The sequence below is a fragment of the Podarcis raffonei genome, chromosome 10 (genome assembly GCF_027172205.1).
Source record: "Podarcis raffonei isolate rPodRaf1 chromosome 10, rPodRaf1.pri, whole genome shotgun sequence".
Taxonomy (NCBI): domain Eukaryota; kingdom Metazoa; phylum Chordata; class Lepidosauria; order Squamata; family Lacertidae; genus Podarcis; species Podarcis raffonei.
Window position 1 is genome coordinate 57,875,717 of NC_070611.1, and position 20,434 is coordinate 57,896,150.

The following is a 20,434-nucleotide window of genomic DNA, read 5'->3' on the forward strand; positions in this document are numbered from 1 at the left end:
GCAGTGAACATTTACACAAGAAATAAATGAAAGCAAACCAGGACTCTGTGCGCAGAAATTGATTTTCTAGCTTGTTGCGTCTTCCATTTCCCTCCCACCCCCACTACCTCTTATTTTGTGCCACAGACCATATGCCAACCTCTGTATCACAAATGCTAAGCTAGCATCATGCGGTCAGAGACTTCAGCTTTGTTATCTCCTATATGATCCAGACTGTCCTGCACTTCTAATGCAGTTTTGGCATTTACTTATATGGCAGTTGCATTCAACTTGCATTTCTCAGGTTTTTCCAGCAATTCAAGGATGTCACACAGAGCTGAATCAAACAATGGATATTCAAGCTGAAATACTGTCTGCCTGCTCCATTTCCTTTCTGCACTAGTCTCTTCTCAAAGGGGGAAAAAAGAGAAAGATATTAAGTGGCTTTGACATGCTCTTTTTCTGACAAACTCATCTTGCTTCCAATTTATCGCCTTTCCCCCCTCCAGGGCCTCCTGCGTAATGGGAGAGGCTGAGTGATCAAGCTCTGGTTTCTACATCCAAATGAGGATTGTTGCCACTCTTCTTAAGATAAAAACAAAAAAAGGAATCTCACCTACAGCAGAGATCTTTGTGAATTTCAAATTTAAAAACAACGCAACAGTAATCCACCAAATTTGCTACAATTCCTGCAGTTAGGTCATGCAGATATGGCTGAAGATTCAGGTGTTCAAGGAACGTGAAATGTTTTTGCCAGGGAGTTAAGCTAGCAGTGGAAGAAACTTTCAGGAAGTCACTGGGAACTTGAACTGGCTAGCTTTATTCACTGTCTTTTCCGACATCTTGCTGCTAATTTATTTCTTATAAATGGGGAGGAGTGTATAGCACAGTGGTTAAAGCACCTGTGTTGCATGCACAATATGCCAGGTTCAGTCCCCTAGCACTGCCAGTAAACAGGAATTCAGGTTTTCTCTGGACCCTTCACAGACAATTTTTCACCTGTACAGTGACTGTTCCATTGGCCCTGTTCCAGTCTGTATGCTAAGTAAATGCAAAGGGAAGAAGGTGCTGGCATCTTAAGAGACCCTGAGCAGCAACTCATCCCAGATGTAAGCAGAAGACAAAAGGAATAAGGAGAGATGTCTCCAGAAGGTAAAGAAGTTCTTCCCTGGGAGGTCTAGAAGTTGGTTTCCTTCTCTGTGGTGATGAGCACATCCTTGCATGGATGTTGACCTCCCGGCTTGAAGTACTGTCCAGATAAGGCAATCAGGTGCTTCTTGGGCTGGGGCAAGTCCTCTGCTGCAGAAGTGAGCTGGCGTAACCGCTGTAGAAAGACGAGCAGGGAGCAGACAATGTAGCCGTCAATATAGCTGTTAGACAGACAACCACTCAATAGCCATCTGTATCCATTGCTCTGGGCAAAGACATTCCATGAGCAAATCCATTGTACTTCCTAATGCATGATTATTGGAAGACACATCTAAAAGAGCAGAAGGGAAACAACGTAACATTCTGATCCATTTTGCCTTTAGGCTCACTTTTTGTCACCATGTGGTAGAGCCCAATAAACATTCAGCAGTGCTTACAGATGAGTGGATAGGTAGTGCGGTTGGCACAGGTTTGGGGAGAACAGCAAAGCATCCTGGGACACCTCAAAGTGTGATCCTCCAGGCCTCTCTATCTGGCCCTAGGTCACACCTCCTCAGCCACACCCCTCACCCCAGCCACACCCACAGTGGAGTGATTTTGCCTGGCTGGAATGTGTCCTCAAACTCTGATAGTGCTTCTTGCTCGTCTGGATGAATGACAGAAGAACGGTGTGCATTAGTAGGTGGTTCCCCTGGAACTGCTCCACAGGAGCATGCAGCTGCAGACTAGGTCACAGGCCCTTTAAAACAACAGCTCTGCCAAGGGGACAGAGACATTTGAAAGACAGGCCCTGCTAGCCTTTTTATAGCTTTGTTAGCTGAGACATCTTGCCAACTCAAGTAGCAGGGCCCCATGGGAGCTGACCAGGGTCCTGACTTGCCTCGTTTCAGACATGACTCACTGGATGAAATTCTAAAATTCATTGCCACGTCCTCCGTGCACCCCAACCCGCAGCAGAACAATATATTAATCCGTCTTATTTCAGCATTAGATTCAGTAGGCCAGAGCAGTATCTCTGCTTGTGATAATGGACAGCTTCAACTATCCTTATGTTAACCAAGTAAATATATGTTTGGCTTGAAATACAGGTTGGCTGTGTTTCAGTTGCTTTTGATTTCAGAAAGTGCATAGCGATAGATGGACTTCAAATGCAACCTGAATCAAATTCCTCCCCTCTGCTACTTGTGGCTGACAATGGTGGTAATGGTGACCTCTTGGTGGGTGTGCTGGGACAAGGTTGGGACAAGGTTGGGAGAGGGGTGGAATGACAGCAGCCCCACAGATACATTCTCACCTGGAGTACCCCTGATCTCACTCTCTTGCCTTGCCCCATCTTGACAAGTGCAAAGCTGCCAATGGAAGGATGCTGCCGCCTCCACACACCAGCCTCACAAGCCACTGCTGGCTGTGCTGAACCTTCTTAAGCTTCACGTTTTTCAGGCTGCTGCACTGCCTGCCTTTCCTCCAGAGCAAGCCCTCAAACAGCTTATTTGTAACCATCATTTCAAGCAGTAGCAGTTCACTCCAGCCATCAACTTAAGGAGCAGGGGACTCCTATGCTCACTGCAATGCCAATGCAGATTAGCTGCCCCACTATGGAATACAGAAATGCTGAATCACTTAATACAGTGCCATTTTTTTTCAGTCCCATGGAGTTGCTTTCTCTTTTTGATAAAATGCTCAAGATCTGGCCCAATCTGGTGCCATGGCAAGAGCATCCACTTATTATTAATACTAGTAATATTAATATCCCGCCTTTTGCTCAGACCGAGACTCAAGATGCCACACAGACGTATAGGAAGTACCTGTCTAAAACAATAGCGGAAAACAGCACCCTTCACTTCCTTAAACTAAAAGCATGTGCTAGCATAGGTCAGTTAAATGTCAGAATTTGCATCTGGGAGTTTTGCAAAGTTAATTAACCTTGGCACTTCACAATTTCAGAACTGGGTACATTGCTCTGATTCATGAAGCACTGGTTAACCCAGCTGCGGTGAGCAACGTGAGGCCTGGAAGCTTGTGATGAAGCCTTAAGAATCTCAGTTCTCGTTTTTTGTGTTTTTGTTTAATAAAGTCTCTAGCCCTCAGGATCGCTGAGAGGAGTTTGAAAAATATGATGGCAGGAAAGTACATATGCCTGCCTGTTCCTATCGTTACTGGAATCCCAGAAGCAAGAAGAAATGCTTTCATTTTTGAAAGTGTTTCCTGGAGTTAATTAGTTACTCTCATGTTTCTACAAAAGCCTTCTAAACATAATAAATCGAGAATTCTTCATGTGAGCAGAAGGCACCAAATCAGAATGATATGTCAGCAAGGGAGTGGGCTGCTAACTGAAAGGTTTTTTTAATCATTTAATTTTTCAAAACTTTTCAAAGACAAGAATAAATTCACAGAAATGCAGTTTGCTGCAAAGTGTGTAGGTTATTGTTGTTTTAAATCACTTCTGGGATTGACTCAAAGTATGAGGCCCCTTCCTCCTCCCAAACCCATGTAAAAAAAGTGACTTTCAGTAACGCCAACGTGGTGCACACTTTATAGCATAAAGTAAGAGGAAAGTAGCAGAAGGGATGTAGCTCAACTGTAGGGCAACTGCTTGGCATGCAGAAGGTCCCAAGTCCAATCACTGGTGCTTCCAGGTATGGATGGGAAAGATTCCTGCCTGAAACCCTGGAGAGACATCGCCAGTCAGTATAAAGGTAAAGGTAAAGGGGCCCCTGACCGTTAGGTCCAGTCGTGGCCAACTCTGGGGTTGCGGCGCTCATCTCACTTTATTGGCCGAGGGAGCTGGCATACAGCTTCTGGGTCATGTGGCCAGCATGACTAAGCCACTTCTGGCGAACCAGAGCAGCACACAGAAACACCATTTACCTTCCCGCCGGAGCGGTACCTATTTATCTACTTGCACTGGTGTGCTTTCGAAATGCTAGGTTGGCAGGTCAGCCAGTCAGTATAGAGAAGACTAAATTAGATTGAGCAATGGTTCGATTCAGTAAGAGGAAGTGCCCAACAACCCGTTCTCACAATGTCCAGCCAGATGCTTATGGGAAACCTGCAAGCAGGACCTCAGTGGAACAGCTGTGGCTTCCAGCAACTGGTATTCAGAAGCGTTACTGCCTCTGACAGTGATGCCCTGTGGTGTAAGGTGATTGGTATGTTACTGGACCTGCCCACCTATCAAAATTGAGCCCCGAAGCCCCATCTGCTCACAGATTTTGCAACACAGCTTCAGTGTGCAAAACACATGTGGGGGGGGGGAATATGTATTTCACATAAATATGCCTATTTTGCATTGAAAAGCATTGCAAATGTGTGTTTTATGTACAAAGCACATAGAAAATGTGCCCAATTTCAATGTGGGCTTTTCATGTGCTCTTTAAAAAAATACTCCACACAAAGGGGAACGGAACATTAAATGCCAGCAAAACTGCATGCAGATGGAATCAGCCTATTTAGTCCACTCCTAGCTGTAAACCCTCTAGAGAAAGTGTCGGTTTGAAAATGCTGTAAATAAATGAATAAAGCAATAGCAGGAGCTAATCAGCCAGCCTAGGCTGCTCCAAGAAGGTTCCACTTCTCCTCTTGGTCAAATGCAGCTCTGCAGGCCTCTTTTCCTGGTCCTCAGGATTCCCCCGAAGCCACAGCCACTTCCCTGGCCATGCCCCTCATGGCCCCCTGCTCGGCACTCTCCTCAAGTGCTTTTGCCTAGCTGGAATATGTCCTTGTACTATTATAATGCCATTTGCTTGTCTGGATGGAGAGTAATATGTGTCTATATAGGAAGGTAGAAACATCTGACTTCTGCATGGGTGGAATGTAGCCGCCTGTAAGAATCCCATCCATTGCACCGCCCACTATTGCCTCTAGCCCCGCCCACAACTGGAATGATGCCTGCAAGGGCGGGGGGAGAGATCCCCTGCCAAATATAAATGGCACTTGGGTTTCTCACTAGTTCTTCACTGCCTGTATCTTCACAGCTGGTCCATATTTCCCTAGGAAATTTTCTTCAGATCTGAATCTATCATGTGACAAAGCACAAAGAGAGGTTCTGATGCCCCCCATGACCAGGTGAATAGTGCTATAAACACTGGATATGTGTTTCTATTTGAATTGGTGGCTGTTCTTCACAATGACCTTCTCAATGTCATTTATTGTTAAAAGAATTGTTATGACAACTCTGTTCTCATCCGGTTGTACTTTAAGAATTGCATTTTTTTGTTTCGTTTTTACTATTTTTCTAAGCTACTTGAATGATAGAAGAAAATATTAGCTTTCCTGTTATGCAATCCAGTTAATATCAGAAATTAAGCTTGAAGGGCAAAACTGGTGCTGTTCTTGCTTTTCTGGGTTTCCTAAAGGCCTGGATTTCATTTCTGGTGGAATTAAGTAACTTGGCAAACCAGATCATCTTGCTGCTAGAATGTTTTGCACTGGGGTTTTTAAAAAGATAATAATATTTGTTTTGTTTTACCTAATTAAAAGTTGTGCAAGAATTGCTCTGAACCAAATGATTTTTTTTAAAAAAACACACACAAATCTTTATTATTTTAATTTTATTAAAACAGAAAGTGGGGAGAGTTGATATTTGTTCCATTTGTATATATTTAATTGTTCTGTTTTGTAATGTTTTCCCCATCTGTGCATGCTAACTATATTCAGTGGTATTTGTTATGGCCTTTGGCTACGACAATAAACTGGAATCAACAAGGCAATCCAGTACAAATGGTTTAATGCTGTCTATTTCTTGGGTTATTGGTGCTGTAGTTTCTTTTTATTGTCTTAAGCTGATTCCACACCAGGGCCTTTTAATGCTGCTCAGGCATTGCTGTTCCACAGCCAGCTGGAACAGAGGCTGATTCAAAGAAGCCAGAGCATCGTAGGGCAAAACGCATATGACAGAGACATAAAGACACATTGTGTGGAGGTGTTTATGTATTAATGCTTGAAGACTCCAAGCTGAGATGGGTGAGGTGAAGTGCTTGATTTTAAAGGAAAGGATAGATGATATAGTGAGCACAGCAGAAACCTGGGGGAATAGTGACAGAAACAGTGGGGGGCTCTTATCTCGAGATAAAAGTCTATAGGAAGAACAAGGGAGGGCATAATGAAGGAGACACCAATATGTATGTCAAAGACATACAAGCTAGAAAGCCCCAAAAAGGGCAGACTTATCCACATACTCACTGTGGATGGTAATACCTGGAGCAAAGAGTAAGTTAGTACTGGGAACATACAACCGTACCTTGGAAGTCGAACAAAATCCATTCTGGAAGTCCGTTCGACTTTCAGAATGTTCAAAAACCGAAGTGTGGTTTCTGAGTGGCTGCAGGAAGCTCCTGCAGCCAATCGGAAGCCGCCGAAGCCCCGTCGGACGTTCGGTTTCCAAAAATAGTTTGCAAACCGGAACAGTCACTTCTGGGTTTGAGGCATTCGGGAGCCAAAACATTCGGGAACTAAGTTTCTCGACTTTCAAGGTACGACTGCACTAAATGTCCAGAATTATCCTGAGATGCTGAATGAAACTAAGGAAGCATCCATAAGAGGAAATGCAACAATGGCCCAATACCTTCACATAGACTGGTAAATGTTAGTTCACATAAACAAAGAGGTAACATTGCTAGATAGCCTAAATGACTATGCCCTAGAACTGAGGAAAAGCAACCCTAGACTTAAAGTTACATGGTGCCTCTGGTTGCTCTCTGATGGTAAAAGGCAGCAGCAGAGACCTATTTCTTATCTTAGCGGTGTGGTCTCACAGCACTAAGATTGCAGGTGCTGCCTGAACTTCGACAATTCATTGTTGAAAAGAAGTCAGAAGCTTATCTCTGATCTTAGAGCTAGGGTGCTCAGTGCTAAGAGCGAAGATAATAAATGTCTTATCTCCATCCCTGATGTCAGGTGAATGACAGGTAGGTGTGGTTTGCCCAAAATGGCCTGGCAGGCCAATTCGCAGGCCTGGTGCCCTAATAAGACCCATGACCCAGAGGTCTCCTATGCCTGGGTTAGTAAGACAGACCTTACCCTCACAGAAGCCTTGCTGGTTTTGCTTCAGCAAGTCTCGTTTTTCCGTATGCTTGGTAATTCTATATTTATGCTTTCTACCAGCTTTCCCAGAACAGATGTTAAGGTAACTGACCTGTAACTTCCCAAATTCCACTCCGGATCCTCCCCCCACCTTTAAATGGAGTTATATTGGCCACTTTCTGGTCCTTGTTGTGTAGAAGAGAGAATTTCAGCAGCTGTAACTTGCCAGGTAGCTACACTTGCACTCCTCTTTTGTAGCTAGCCAGTAAATCAACGTCTTCATAATAAGTGTGTAAATTAAGAATTGTCAATTTCACATGGTTTTTACTTTCTGGAAATCACTAAGGCTACAGTCCTAACCCCATTTGCCAGGGAGTAGTCCTCACTGAATTCAAAAGGACTTACTTCTGTGCTGTTAGAGTGTTGCTCAGAAACCTATTAAATTACGGCAATTATTATTATTCCTTTTGAGTGCAATCCTCAACAATGGAGATATTCACATCGCTAAGCTCATCATGTTATGACTTGAAGACAGGAAAGTACCGCATATTGAAGACAACACATTTAAAGGTCATTTAAAGATCTTACAGTTAATACCTCAGAAGCAGTGAATTGAAACCTCCAGAGAACAAAGAATATTCCCTTTCATTCCACCTTGACCGTATGAGGCATGCTGTGTCAATACAGTTGACTGGAAATGGGGCAGCTGTCTTCAAAGGTGTTAAAGGCAACATCAAGGTAGAACCAAATTGTCTCCTGAAAGCACACCTTTGCTTTCCCTCTCCAAACAAAAAGTTGTCCACCTGTCAAAAACTCCACTAGCAATTCACTCCCTGTCAACGAGTGAGCCACATCCCTCGTTTCCCTTCAGGTAGGTGCCCTCCTCATCACACACAAGAAAAAGGGTCATTGTACTACATGCAGCTGTGGATACACCCAACAGTGAGGTCTTTTTATAATGCAATATTTCTGATCTTTCCTTCCCACTGCATATTTTTCATTTGTTTGTGCCCTTTGCCTCATCTGTGTGTCTTCCTCAAGGCTCCCCTTCCTTTTCTTCCCTGTCCGGGGCTTTGCCTCACAACTTGTCCACCTGAGGTGGACATTAAATCAGCGCCGGCGTACAGCCTGTCATTCCTCATTATGTTAGAATCCCTAGTCAGTAAACAAGGGCCTGCGGGCACAACATCACCTTCCCGGAGGTCAGAGCACTAGGAAGGGCACCCTCTGCAAAGTTCATTCTCTTCAGTGCTAGTGTGCGAGATTTCCCAGCCACTTGTCACTGCGACTTAAATTGCCTCACCAGGAAACACGCAGACGCACCACCCAACGAGGTGTGCACCTAGAAGATTGCATTTCATCCTTTTCAAATTATCTGCCATTCCAAAAGCTGCAGTTTCCAGCAAGCCCACAACAATGATCTTGCACCAAAAATGCACAAGATTAAAAGTCAACGGCTCGATATAGACATCACATCAAACTGTGGTTTGTATGAAGCATTGTTTAAGAACCCCAGAACAAGCTGCAAGGGTTCAAATTGGGGTGAGGGAACTTTCTTCTATTGAAGGCCTCATTCTCTCTGCAGTGGTCTGCCAGGGATTTCATGCCAGTGGTGGAAGGAGATAACACCAGAGGCAGGCAGGGCTGCCCCTTCTCTATCTTTCTGCCACCTCTTCCCCACTCCATTTGCCTTCCCTCCCACTTCCTGCCAACAGGTAGCTGGGGACTAGACAGATCATTCTTGCCAGAGTTATGAACTGATCGCCTGCAGAGAGCTTTCCCCTCTCATCTTTCCATCACTCCGCTAATTTTGGCTCCCTTCTCTATTTTTCTTCTCCCAAGGCTCAGGGCTGCATAAAATTAGGTCAAGGTCTGCAGGTTGCCCACCCCTGTTCCAAATTTGCAAGCAAATCATAGTTTAGAACTTCTTGGTTGCTCTCATCTGCTCAGCACTCCAACCTTTAGAGGTGGAACAAGAGCTGTAATTTGTCAGTTCAGACACCGCATCAAACCATAGCTGTGACAAACCCTGGTTTGCCAGCTGACTTCAAACCACGGTCTCTGATTTGAGTTTGCCAATCAGATTTTAATGACTTGACTTTTAGCATGCTCTTGTTATACTGATTGGGTTTTTAACAACTTGGGGTGTTGAAGGTGGGTTAAACATTTATTAAATAAATAAATAAATAAATAAATAACATCAACATCAACATCACAAAGCACAAACAATGATCTGTCCATTCACACATTACCCAAAAACAGAGTAAACTTTCCCAAACCATAGTTTGGCATGATTCCTGCTGTTGTATAGGGGTCTTCCTTTCCCCAAACAGATTGGCCATTACCTTGATGTAACAGTCCAACAAGGGCCTTGCATAAGGCTCTTGGTCTGCCATACTCAATCCAATGTATGGTGGTAATCTGCTGTTCATGGGGAACTGCATGTATATCAAGCCAGGTATGCTTTTAAATATGCTAATAAGTTTTTAAAAAAGGAATGCCTGCAATTAAGCAGAATTCAGGGTTAGGTCCTCTGAAATAACCAGAGCATTGCTTCATGGCTTAGGATGTCACTAACACCCAATTATTTTGGGACACAGCAAACCAAGGCCATTCTGACTTTCTGTACTACAGTGAAAATCACCGAAGCTGCCAATTTCACATCTTGCAAGCCAGTGAACAGCCCTGCCCAATAGCAAACCAAAGTTCTGTGACCTTATTCACTGCATGCACAGTTATAAAAGAAAATGTTATGAAAATGATGTACCAATGGTATGTAACACCTGTGAAGTTAGCAAAAATGTATAAGATAAGTAACAAATGTTGGAAATGTAAAGAAAAAGAAGGTACCTTTTTTCATATGTGGTGGGAATGTAAGAAGGTAAAATGCTTTTGGGAAATGATTTATAATGAATTGAAGAAAATGTTGAAATATACATTTATTAAGAAACCAGAAGCATTTTTACTAGGCATTACAGGTAATGAGATAAATAAGAAAGAAAAGAAGTTATTTTTATATGCAGTGACAGCAGCAAGAATATTGATGGCCCAGAAATGGAAACAGGAGGAATTACCTACGATAGAAGAATGGAGAACTAAAATGATGGATTATGCAGAACTGGACAGAATGACACGAAGGATCCGGAATCGACGAGATCAAAGATTTACAGAAGATTGGGAAAAGTTTATCCAATATATGCAAAAACTGAGTGATAATAAAATTACGTTTGTAAGCTTTAAGGAAGCTCTGTGAGGGGAAAGGGTTAAAAGGGCAGAAATGTGTAAAAAGTAACAATAGGAAGGAATGGCAGACAAATTGAGGGAAGTCAAAAAAGAGAAGTAAGATGTAATTAAGATGTATGGAATGTATAAATTTGTTTTTGTCTTTGAAAACTAATAAAAATATAATATATAAAAAAACCAAAGTTCTGTGACCTTAGAAATGCCTCGTTTTCTTTTACCTCTTTTAATGATCCTTTGGTTTTCAGGAGGATGAACACAGCGTACAACGGGATGCAGATAATAGAGGACAGCGCCATCAACCAGCCCACAGCAATACCCCATGGCGGATATTCGTATACTTGGTTATACGTGAGCGGTGCGTACCTAATGAGTGAAAACAGGAAGGTGGCCTGAAGAAGACAAAAGCAGAAGGCATGACTGCTATGCTAAGTGCAATGAGAAGATAACTCTGGAAAAGAGCTGTATACTGATATTTATAACTTGATACTTCGTAGCAGAATGATTTAAGCTGTGGAGAGGAAGACAACCCACACTGAACCTGAGTCATGGTAGCCCATGGAGAGGTGGTTGTGAAGATCCTCTTGGGCTGCCCTTCCTGACCTGGCACCCTCCAGTTGGTGTGGACTACAGTTCCCAGCTAGTATGACCAATAAGCAGGGGTAATGGGGGCCTTCTAGCGGTTCCCTCACTGCGAGAAGTGAGGTTACAGGGAAACAGGCAGAGAGCCTTCTCGGTAGTGGCACCCTCCCTGTGGAACGCCCTCCCATCAGATGTCAAGGAAATAAATAACTATCTGACTTTTAGAAAACATCTGAAGGCAGCTATGTTTAGGGTAGTTTTTAATGTTTGAAGTTTTATTCTGTTATTAGTATTCTGAACTACATTGTTACTTTAGCAACACTGCAACAGAAGAACAAGAAGTTCTTTACTGCAATCCTCATGGAAAGTTCAGTGTTTCATCCTCATTCAGAGATGCATTAATGACCCAAAACACGGCACAAAAGATACAATCTACCTACCAGACAAACTCCAGGTGTGAGAAAGAGCCAGCACACTTTAACCAAGGGCCATGGTCGGTAGCCAATCATATCCTCGATGTTGTCATAGAAACGGTCTGCTCCTTGATGCCCACAAAGAAAGCGAAGGGTGGTTTTTAAAAAAATCAACATAAATCCATAATATTATGAAGCAGATGACACAGATTAACTTGATTACACACACACACACACACACACACACACACACACATCCAGACAATCATCAGCTCTGTAGTTTGTATGTTTCCATTCCCTCTTTTCTCCAAATAGATCTGGGCAACCGAACAACAACCATATCAGGAGACCATTTTGTCAACTTCACGGCTGACTGGGGTTTTGAAGCTGGGTTTCCTATATCTCAACCATCACTAGCCCAGGGATGGGGACCACCTCCAAACTCCCATCATCCCTGAGAATGGGTCTTGCTTGCTGGGGGAAGTTGGGAGTCCCCACCTTGTCCAGAGGGCCACAGACTCCTCATCCCTGTTCTAGCAACTTCACTTCATCACCAGTGATGAAGTAAACTAAGAAGATCTGGCTGTTATGAATAAGATTAAATGGTGTATTCATATCATTATGTTTTTATATGTGTTGGAAGCCTCCCAGAGTGGCCGGGGCAACCCAGCCAGATGGGCAGGTTATAAATAATAAAATTATTGTTATTGTTGTTAGGCCATTTTTTAATGAATTGAAGGGAAACCTGAAAACTTCTATAGTGCTTTGGAATGCAAACAAAGTTCTGTTAGAAGTAACCCTTTTTGGTGATTTACAAGGCATTTTATTTATTGTCTTCTCGTATCTTATCTTCAGAGTTAAAATGTTTTATTGTTCTTTTTCATCTTTAGGCATAATGCTGTTTTATGTTCCATAAAAATAGCAGTTGTTGTTCTTATACGGTTGGTCGGTTTTAGTGGTGTCTTATCTGTTTAGTCATAAGGAGTGCTGGGTCTGGTGATTTTTATAAGCTGGGCTGGGGGGGAACACCCTCTGAAGATTGGATTAATCTTTAGAGGTAGGGTGAAATTCTAAGAAGTTTCGAGGTGGGGTGTTATGAGATGGCCAAGGATTCCCCTCACCCTTTTTAACCCAAAAGAAAGCCTTCAAACCAGAGTTTGGCCACTCTCAGCAAGAGGGCCATATTTATTGGACAAGGTTCTTGCAGGGTATGGCAGACTGCTTCCTTCATGGATGTGGGGAAGATCTGCCAGTATCTAGTTCAGGACATTCCCAACCAGAAGCCACAGCTCTGCCAGCATTCTCTGACTCAGGGGATGAGTCCTCTGTAGTACCTCTGTCTCTGCTGCCTTGAGGACTACAGAATGAGGTGATTCCCCTTTCACAACTCCTGCAAGGCAAGGCCTACCACACTCCAGGTTTCGTCTGCTTACATAAGGCTTCGGGTGGCACCAACTCCCTGCAGAGGCAACATCTACAGTTGTTACTGGCTTTCAGAGCCGTCCAAGGTCCTGTTCTTACCTGCCCACATTTCATTAGCACCAGTCACTGCCTGCTTCCACTATGAGTCTCCACCTCCCGTGGCTCTGGACGTTAGGCATCCCTGTATTGCCTAAAAACCTGTACAATGGTCCTTCTTGCCAGAAGAGAGTGAGCATTGCACAGTTGCCTAGGCAACCCAGGGATGCTTGCCTAGCTTCTGGGGCAGTGACATGAAGAGACAAAATGGCCCTCTATTGCCTAGGTGATTGTACAATGCTCACTCTCTACCAGTGACAGCAAGCATTGCCCAACCATCTGGGCAATGCAGGGATACTTGCCTAAATTTTTGATGCTAGGCTGGAGCAGAGCACTAGAAGTGCTGCGGGCATTATTATTATTATTATTATTATTATTATTATTATTCACTTATAGGGCACCTAATGATGTTTTCTAAGGGCTGTACATATATGAAAAGATAAGGCATGTTTCCCTTAAAAATCACAATCTAATAGATATTACAGAAAAGAGGAGGAAATGTAGTTAGAAGAGGAAGCAGGGGTGCTGGGTCCCAGTCAATCTTAATGGCCTGGCTAGTGACAGAGACCAGAGTATGGCTCCGTTCATCTCTACAATCCTGGGGCAGTCACTGAGCCACCACAACCCAACCCTGCCCATGGTACACTGGTGCATTTCACTCCCAACAAAAACCCAATTCTCCACATTTTACACCAAATTTGTGGGTGATACTTTAACCTAGCGGTACTTTATCCAGATCTATGGATGAATGTGTGGAGGTCAGGAACTGGAACTGTAGGCTCAGGCCTGGTCCCTGCTCTGTGAACATTTGAAATGGAGTATCACAAAACATTAGCCATAACTTGTCCTGCTTGTAGCACCGTTGAAGTTAATACTAGTTTTTAAATTTCAGGGTCAAACAAGCAGCAAGTACCATCTCTCTGTTTTCATCTTCAGGCTCTGACTGAGCAAACAAGGAATCATATTCCAAAGCCCGTAGCATTTAGACAGAAATGAAAGAGTTGCATTTAATTAAAAAGTTACTTCTGGAGCTGGGATTCAGAGTCAAAGGTCCAAGTGCCTGATCCCAAGTGGCTCAGTCTCTCTGTGAATCACAGCAAGTAAACCACTGGCAAATCACAATGAAACCTTCCCCACACCCCAATGCACATATGCTTGCTGTGACATCAGGGAAGATTAGCGAATTGGGATGCAAGCAACATCAGAAGTCAAGGATGACTTATTATGAGATACTGAGATACAACTTTTTATAAAAAGCAGACATTTTGCTAGTTCAGGGGAATGGTAATCTAGTGGGTGGGGAAACATTTTAGATAAGTAAAAAGTGAGTAACAGCAGCGATTTGGGACATATTCACCAACACTGCTCATCTGGTAGAGCATGAGACTCTTAATCTCAGGATAGTGGGTTTGAGTCCCATGCTAGGCGAAAGGTTCCTGCCTTGCAGGGGGTTGGACTAGATGACCACATGGTCCCTTCCAACTCTGCAATTCTATGATTTTATGACTATGGTAGCATTGTTAAAGCTTTCTTTACTCGTCTGCCTCCTGCAGAAATGCTGCACTGCAAAGGTTTCAGCCCAACCCATCAAAGGCAAAGGGTGATGTAGTAGAAAGCAATGGAATCTGACACGAATGGATTTACTGAGTCCTTGAACAGGGAGGTTGGCATGCTCTATATTTCAAAATGATGATGAAAAAAAATTAATTAGGCTTAAGGAGTCATCAGTTCAGTCAGCCTGCGCTGCTTTCCGGCAAAAGTGGAAGCTGGAAGAAGGATGTGGCACAGCCTCCCCACCCCCGGTCATCTATTCAAAAAGATTATGTACACTGCCATAGAGAAGGGCCTTGAATAACTCCTTAGGGAGAGCTTTGTTTAAGTAAATGGAGGTGTTCGCTGTTATCCTGGACAACCTAAAGCACACAAGCTGAAATACGGTCACAAAGCAGCAGGCCATGAAAGCAGTATGCGCCGTGTGTCAAATAGCTTCTTGGTCCCTGGTCATCCCAGCAACTACCACGCAACAAGGTGCTCCCCATGCCCCAAGAAATGGTCAGTGCTCCACCTCTGTACCATAGTATATCTTCAGCCTGCTCCTGATTGCTCACTGGGCATAGGTGTCCAACTTGCAACGCCTCTGCCCAAATACAGTGGTACCTCGGGTTACGTACTTAATTCATTCTGGAGCTCTGCTCTTTTTTTTTTTTTATAAAATTTTTATTAGTTTTTCAACATATAATATAAGACAATACAAAAGACAAACACTAACAAACAAACATATAAACATGTATAATTTCAAAAAAAATTTCCATATACCCAATTTCAACGACTTCCCCATGCCTCCCTTTTCTGCATCCCTGTTTTAAATTTTTCCAGCAACCCCTGGTCTGAATTATTTATTCATTCCTTTCTTTAACCCTTTTCTTTCCTCTTGTCCAATCATTTATCGCTGCAAATCTGCTATGCTTACACCATGGCATTTTAACAGTCCATAATCTTACAAGCATTTTTAAGATAAAGTTTAAATTTCTTCCAGTCTTCCTCCACCGTCTCTTTCCCTTGGTCACATTCTGGAGCTCTGCTCTTAACCTGAAACTGTTCTTAACCTGAAGCACTACTTTAGCTAATGGGGCCTCCTGCTGCCGTCGCACCGCCGGAGCCCGATTTCTGTTCTTATCCTGAAGCAAGGTTCTTAACTCGAGGTACTATTTCTGGGTTAGCGGAGTCTGTAACCTGAAGCGTATGTAACCTGAAGCGTGTGTAACCCGAGGTACCACTGTACTAGCATAACCATACTTAGCATTTTAATAGCACATCTCAGGCATTCTGAACATGCACCCTCCCCGCCTATTATTGCAGAATCCTTTATAACAGTTCTGAATCAAAGGCCAGAAATATTATTACCCACTCACTCTGAATATTGCAGAGAAAAGCTGAGGGAACTGCATATTACCCTAATCTTAATGCGATCTTGCAAGTTTGCAACTGGGTAAGATCCGAAGGGGGTGGGAATATCCCATTTCACAGCTTGCACTCTTTGCCACACCAATTCTGCCTATCTGAATTTGTCTGTGTGCTTGTGCAAGAAAGATACATTTATTGGAAATTATTAGAGACAGGTCATGGATTCATTTCAAGGCCACACAGAAAATTGCCCTGAGCATTCTTTCACCCAGTGCCAAACCTGGTTATCTAAGATTCCAACAGCTTAAAGCCGGATTCTTCTCCAGCAGGAGAAGATCTCTTTCTGAAAAGGTAATCTTGGGGTCATATACACTGGCGCTGTTCAGAAAATGCTCCCTGGGCTGTGTTATTATTCCAATCTTTTTAAAACATGCATGGTGTGTGTGAGAGAGAAAGAGAGGGAGGGAGGGAGGGAGGGAGGGAGGGAGGGAGGGAGGGAGGGAGGGAGAGAGAGAGAGAGAGAGAGAGAGAGAGAGAGAGAGAGAAGACTCCCATCTAGACTCTTACTTTTGGCAACAGCAACAGCAACCAAAAGTTGGCTGGAAGTGGCATACTCCTTTCACAGAAATAAAGCCATATGCAGGAAATCCTCAAATCTTTGTCACGATGTCTGCTTGACAGGCAGGGGGAAAGCTGCCAGGCTGTGTGGGTGGCACCATCATGGCTGCCAACAGGCAAGTCTGAAACATGTGTCTTTATTTACGATGTTTGCTGTAAACCTTTGCAGCATAAGCGAAGCAGATCTGGGCTGCCAAACTACATATCCTCAGGTGGAGAGAGGGCAAGAGGAGCAATAATCCCTGGGCAGAAGTTGCCCGTTTACCTACATGGTATTTCATGCCAACATAGAGTGAGGTTCTGGGATGGGGGAGGAAAGAGATTTAGAATGGAGTGCATATAATTAGGCATGTGAGCTTGCACACAGGAAATCAGGGGATCCTTCCTAAGCCTTTCCAGAAATAGCGTTCTGTCACCAAAAGAACTATGAGTCCAGTATACCTGAAGGAGCGTATCCACCCCCATTGTTCTGCCCGGACACTGAGGTCCAGCAGTTCCCCCACTGCGAGAAGCCAAGTTACAGGGTACCAGGCAGAGGGCCTTCTCAGTAGTGGCACCCGCCCTGTGGAATGCCCTCCCACCAGATGTCAAAGAGAAAAACAACTACCAGACTTTTAGAAAACATCTGAAGGCAGCCCTGTTTAGGGAAGCTTTTAATCTTTAATAGGTTATTATATTTTAATATTCTGTTGGAAGCCGCCAAGAGTGGCTGGGGAGACCCAACCAGATGGGCGGGGTATAAATAATAAATTATTATTATTATTATTATTATTATTATTATTATTATTATTATTTCTCTTCCAACAAGTCCCTCGTTTGCAGAAGGAGTTGCTGGGATGTTAACACTGGGATAGTTCAGGATGGGCAACTGGCATAACAAGAGAGCACACCAGTCAAATATTGAAATTAACCAGCAGGAAAAGCAAATAAACCTATTTTAGATGTACACCTAAACATGTCACACGAATGAGATAAGCATGTGTTGAGAAATACACTTGTCATGCAGGTCAAGAATGTGATAACTACCTGCCCCGAGGGGCACATCTTAGGATTGGGGTGTGGAAACAACAACCAGGGGAAAGAAAGACGTAACATCTTACAAGGACCGGAAGAAACACCATGGACAGAATCACTTCCACACACACTGGAAGAACAAGGATATAGTCTGAGTTCCTCACTTGTAGTTTTATAAATCATTTAATGTGTCAACACGAATCGAAGTTATTAATATTGCAGTTGTTGTATAAAGGATTATTATTATGACTGGAAGATTATGGAAATTAATAAGATTTTGGAATGCAGAAATAAAGCAAATAATCAAACCATCAGTTCTAGCATGCGGGGGGCCACGTTATCTAAATTATATAATTCGGCACTCAAACAATTGGTATTAATAATTGCTTTATACATTAGCATTGTTATAATGAGGCTATTATTGGATTGTAATTGAAAACTAATAAAAATTATTATTATTATTTTTAAAAAGGAAATTCAGGTTTGCTCTCTTCCTGCATGGACAGCTCAGGAGACAGACTCAGCCTTGCACCCTGTTCTCTGCTGCTGAGCTGTTTCCTCCTAATTGGCAGAGGAGAGATCAGGAGAAGAGAAAGTTTAAACTTCCCCTTCCCCTCTCCCTGCTGATTGGAGGGAAAGATCCTTGCAGGAGAGAAGGAGGGCCCTTTTCAGGTGCTGTTTTCACTAAGACATGCATTTCTGTGCACATTTTGGGGTTGGGAAAATGCATTGCAAAATTCACCAAAGTGTGATTTTCAAAGGACAGTTGCAGCTCAATTCACACATCATTTCAGGAAGTGCAAACTGTGGATATATATGCTTTAAAATGTGAACCCGAACCAAATTTCTCCCCAATCCCAGAACTTCTACATACCATAAACCCATCCAATGCAGACGACTTCAAAGATAGCGAGGAAAAGCAGGCATGTTCCACTGGCTGCATAATAATCAAACAGCTGGAAGATGTACATTCCACCCTGCAAGAGGCACAAAGGGGAAAAGGAAGACCATTTGCAAACAACTAGAGCAAAATGGCTGAAGAAGCCAACAAACCAGTGAGCTATATTGTTGTTGTTTAGTCGTTTAGTCGTGTCCGACTCTTCATGACCCCATGGACCAGAGCACGCCAGGCACGTCTGTCTTCCACTGCCTCCCGCAGTTTAATCAAACTCATGCTGGTAGCTTCGAGAACACTGTCCAACCATCTCGTCCTCTGTCGCCCCCTTCTCCTTGTGCCCTCCATCTTTCCCAACATCAGGGTCTTTTCCAGGGAGTCTTCTCTTCTCATGAGGTGGCCAAAATATTGGAGCCTCAGCTTCACTATCGTTCCAGTGAGCACTCAGGGCTGATTTCCTTAAGAATGGATAGGATTGATCTTCTTGCAGTCCATGGGACTCTCAAGAGTCTCCTCCAGCACCATAATTCAAAAGCATCAATTCTTCGGCGATCAGCCTTCTTTATGGTCCAGCTCTCACTTCCATACATCACTACTGGGAAAACCATAGCTTTTACTATACGGACCTTTGTTGGCAAGGTGATGTCTCTACTTTTTAAGATGCTGTCTAGGTTTGTCATTGCTTTTCTCCCAAGAAGCAGGCGTCTTTTAATTTCGTGGCTGCTGTCACCTATATTAGTATGGTGTTAAGAAGCACAGAAGAACTCACCTTGCTATTAAAAAAATCTGTCAAGCAAACCCACCTAAATGCCTCCTCACTGTGGCAGGGTGTTGTCAAAATGCCTTGCAGCAGGGATCTGTAGCCCTTCAGATGTTGGTGGACTCCAGCTCCCATCAGCCCCAGCCCACATGGCCGGTGCTTAAGGATGCTGGGAGTTGTAGTCCAGCAACAATTGGAGAGCACCAGGTTCTCCCTTCCTGGATTACAGGTCTTAGTGAAAGAGGATCACAGTCCTTCTCATTTCCTACATTCCACAGAATGCCGACACATTTTTGCAATTCCACAAGGCGGAGGGACTTGATGTTGTGCACATCCACCTGGAAAATAGAATGATTCATGAGCCTCTGGGGCAAGTTCCCAATACTCCATGGAATAGGGGCCTGAAAGAGGAAATGGAACGAGACTCCTACGCTCTTCTGCTGCTGAGAACATGCCTGACCTTTGGTGCCAGCTTTGGGTTCCTTGCACAGATGGTACATGTATGTTCTCTAAGGTGGGCCATTTGAGGGCTTGATGCAAAGAAGAAGAAGAAGAAGAAGAAGAAGAAGAAGAAGAAGAAGGAGGAGGAGGAGGAGGAGGAGGAGGAGGAGGAGGAGGAGGAGGAGAAGGAGAAGGAGAAGGAGAAGAAGAGTAGTAGTAGTAGTAGTAGTAGTAGTAGTAGTAGTTTGGATTTGATATCCCGCTTTATCACTATCCGAAGGAGTCTCAAAGCGGCTAACATTCTCCTTTCCCTTCCTCCCCCACAACAAACAGACTCTGAATCCTCACATAGTACAGATGTGCCTCATATTCTCCATCATTTCACAGTGGAAATGGGGACACTTGCCTTTGGGGTCCCTTGTGTGACACCCATTGGCATCAAAGCACTCTCAAACCTTCACCAAGGCCCCCAGCCTCTCCTCTCACAATGAATGGAGACTTTGGGGGCTTTTTTGATTGCTTGCCTGGGTGGAGGATGGGTTTGCGTGAAGAAACCAATAACTTCTGTGTGGCTGGATATGTAGCCTAATGTACAAAGATAAAAATTGTATTTGTTGTTCCACCCACTTTTGCCTCCAGAAGATGACCTTTGAAGGAACACAGCTCTCAGGCTGAAAATAGTTCTCCACCCCTGGTTCAAAAGGCACCCCAGAGACAGGAGGAAAAGAGGGGTAGTGATTTATTTGGGTCAGGCACCAAAAGACATGGACTGTCACTGGGGGAAAGGATATATACAGTCATACCTTGGATCTCAAATGCCTTGGCTGCCGAACAAATCGGCTCTGGAACAATCAAAACCGTGAGTGTTCCAGTTTTTGAATGATTTTTGGAAGCTTCCAC

The 20,434-nt window shown here is 43.6% G+C and overlaps 1 protein-coding gene across 1 annotated transcript in view; it reads right to left on the minus strand.

The window, feature by feature from the left end:
- Positions 1-333: 333 nt before the first annotated feature.
- The window catches only part of SLC6A12 (solute carrier family 6 member 12), a 52,558-nt gene continuing 32,457 nt past the window's right edge, over positions 334-20,434 (minus strand). The window contains exons 12-15 of the mRNA XM_053407158.1: positions 18,313-18,415; positions 11,412-11,512; positions 10,611-10,781; positions 334-1,303 (exon numbers count right to left, since the gene is read on the minus strand). Coding sequence (XP_053263133.1) covers positions 1,157-1,303; positions 10,611-10,781; positions 11,412-11,512; positions 18,313-18,415 — 522 coding nt within the window. The 3' untranslated portion in view covers positions 334-1,156. The remainder of the gene's footprint in view (positions 1,304-10,610; positions 10,782-11,411; positions 11,513-18,312; positions 18,416-20,434) is intronic.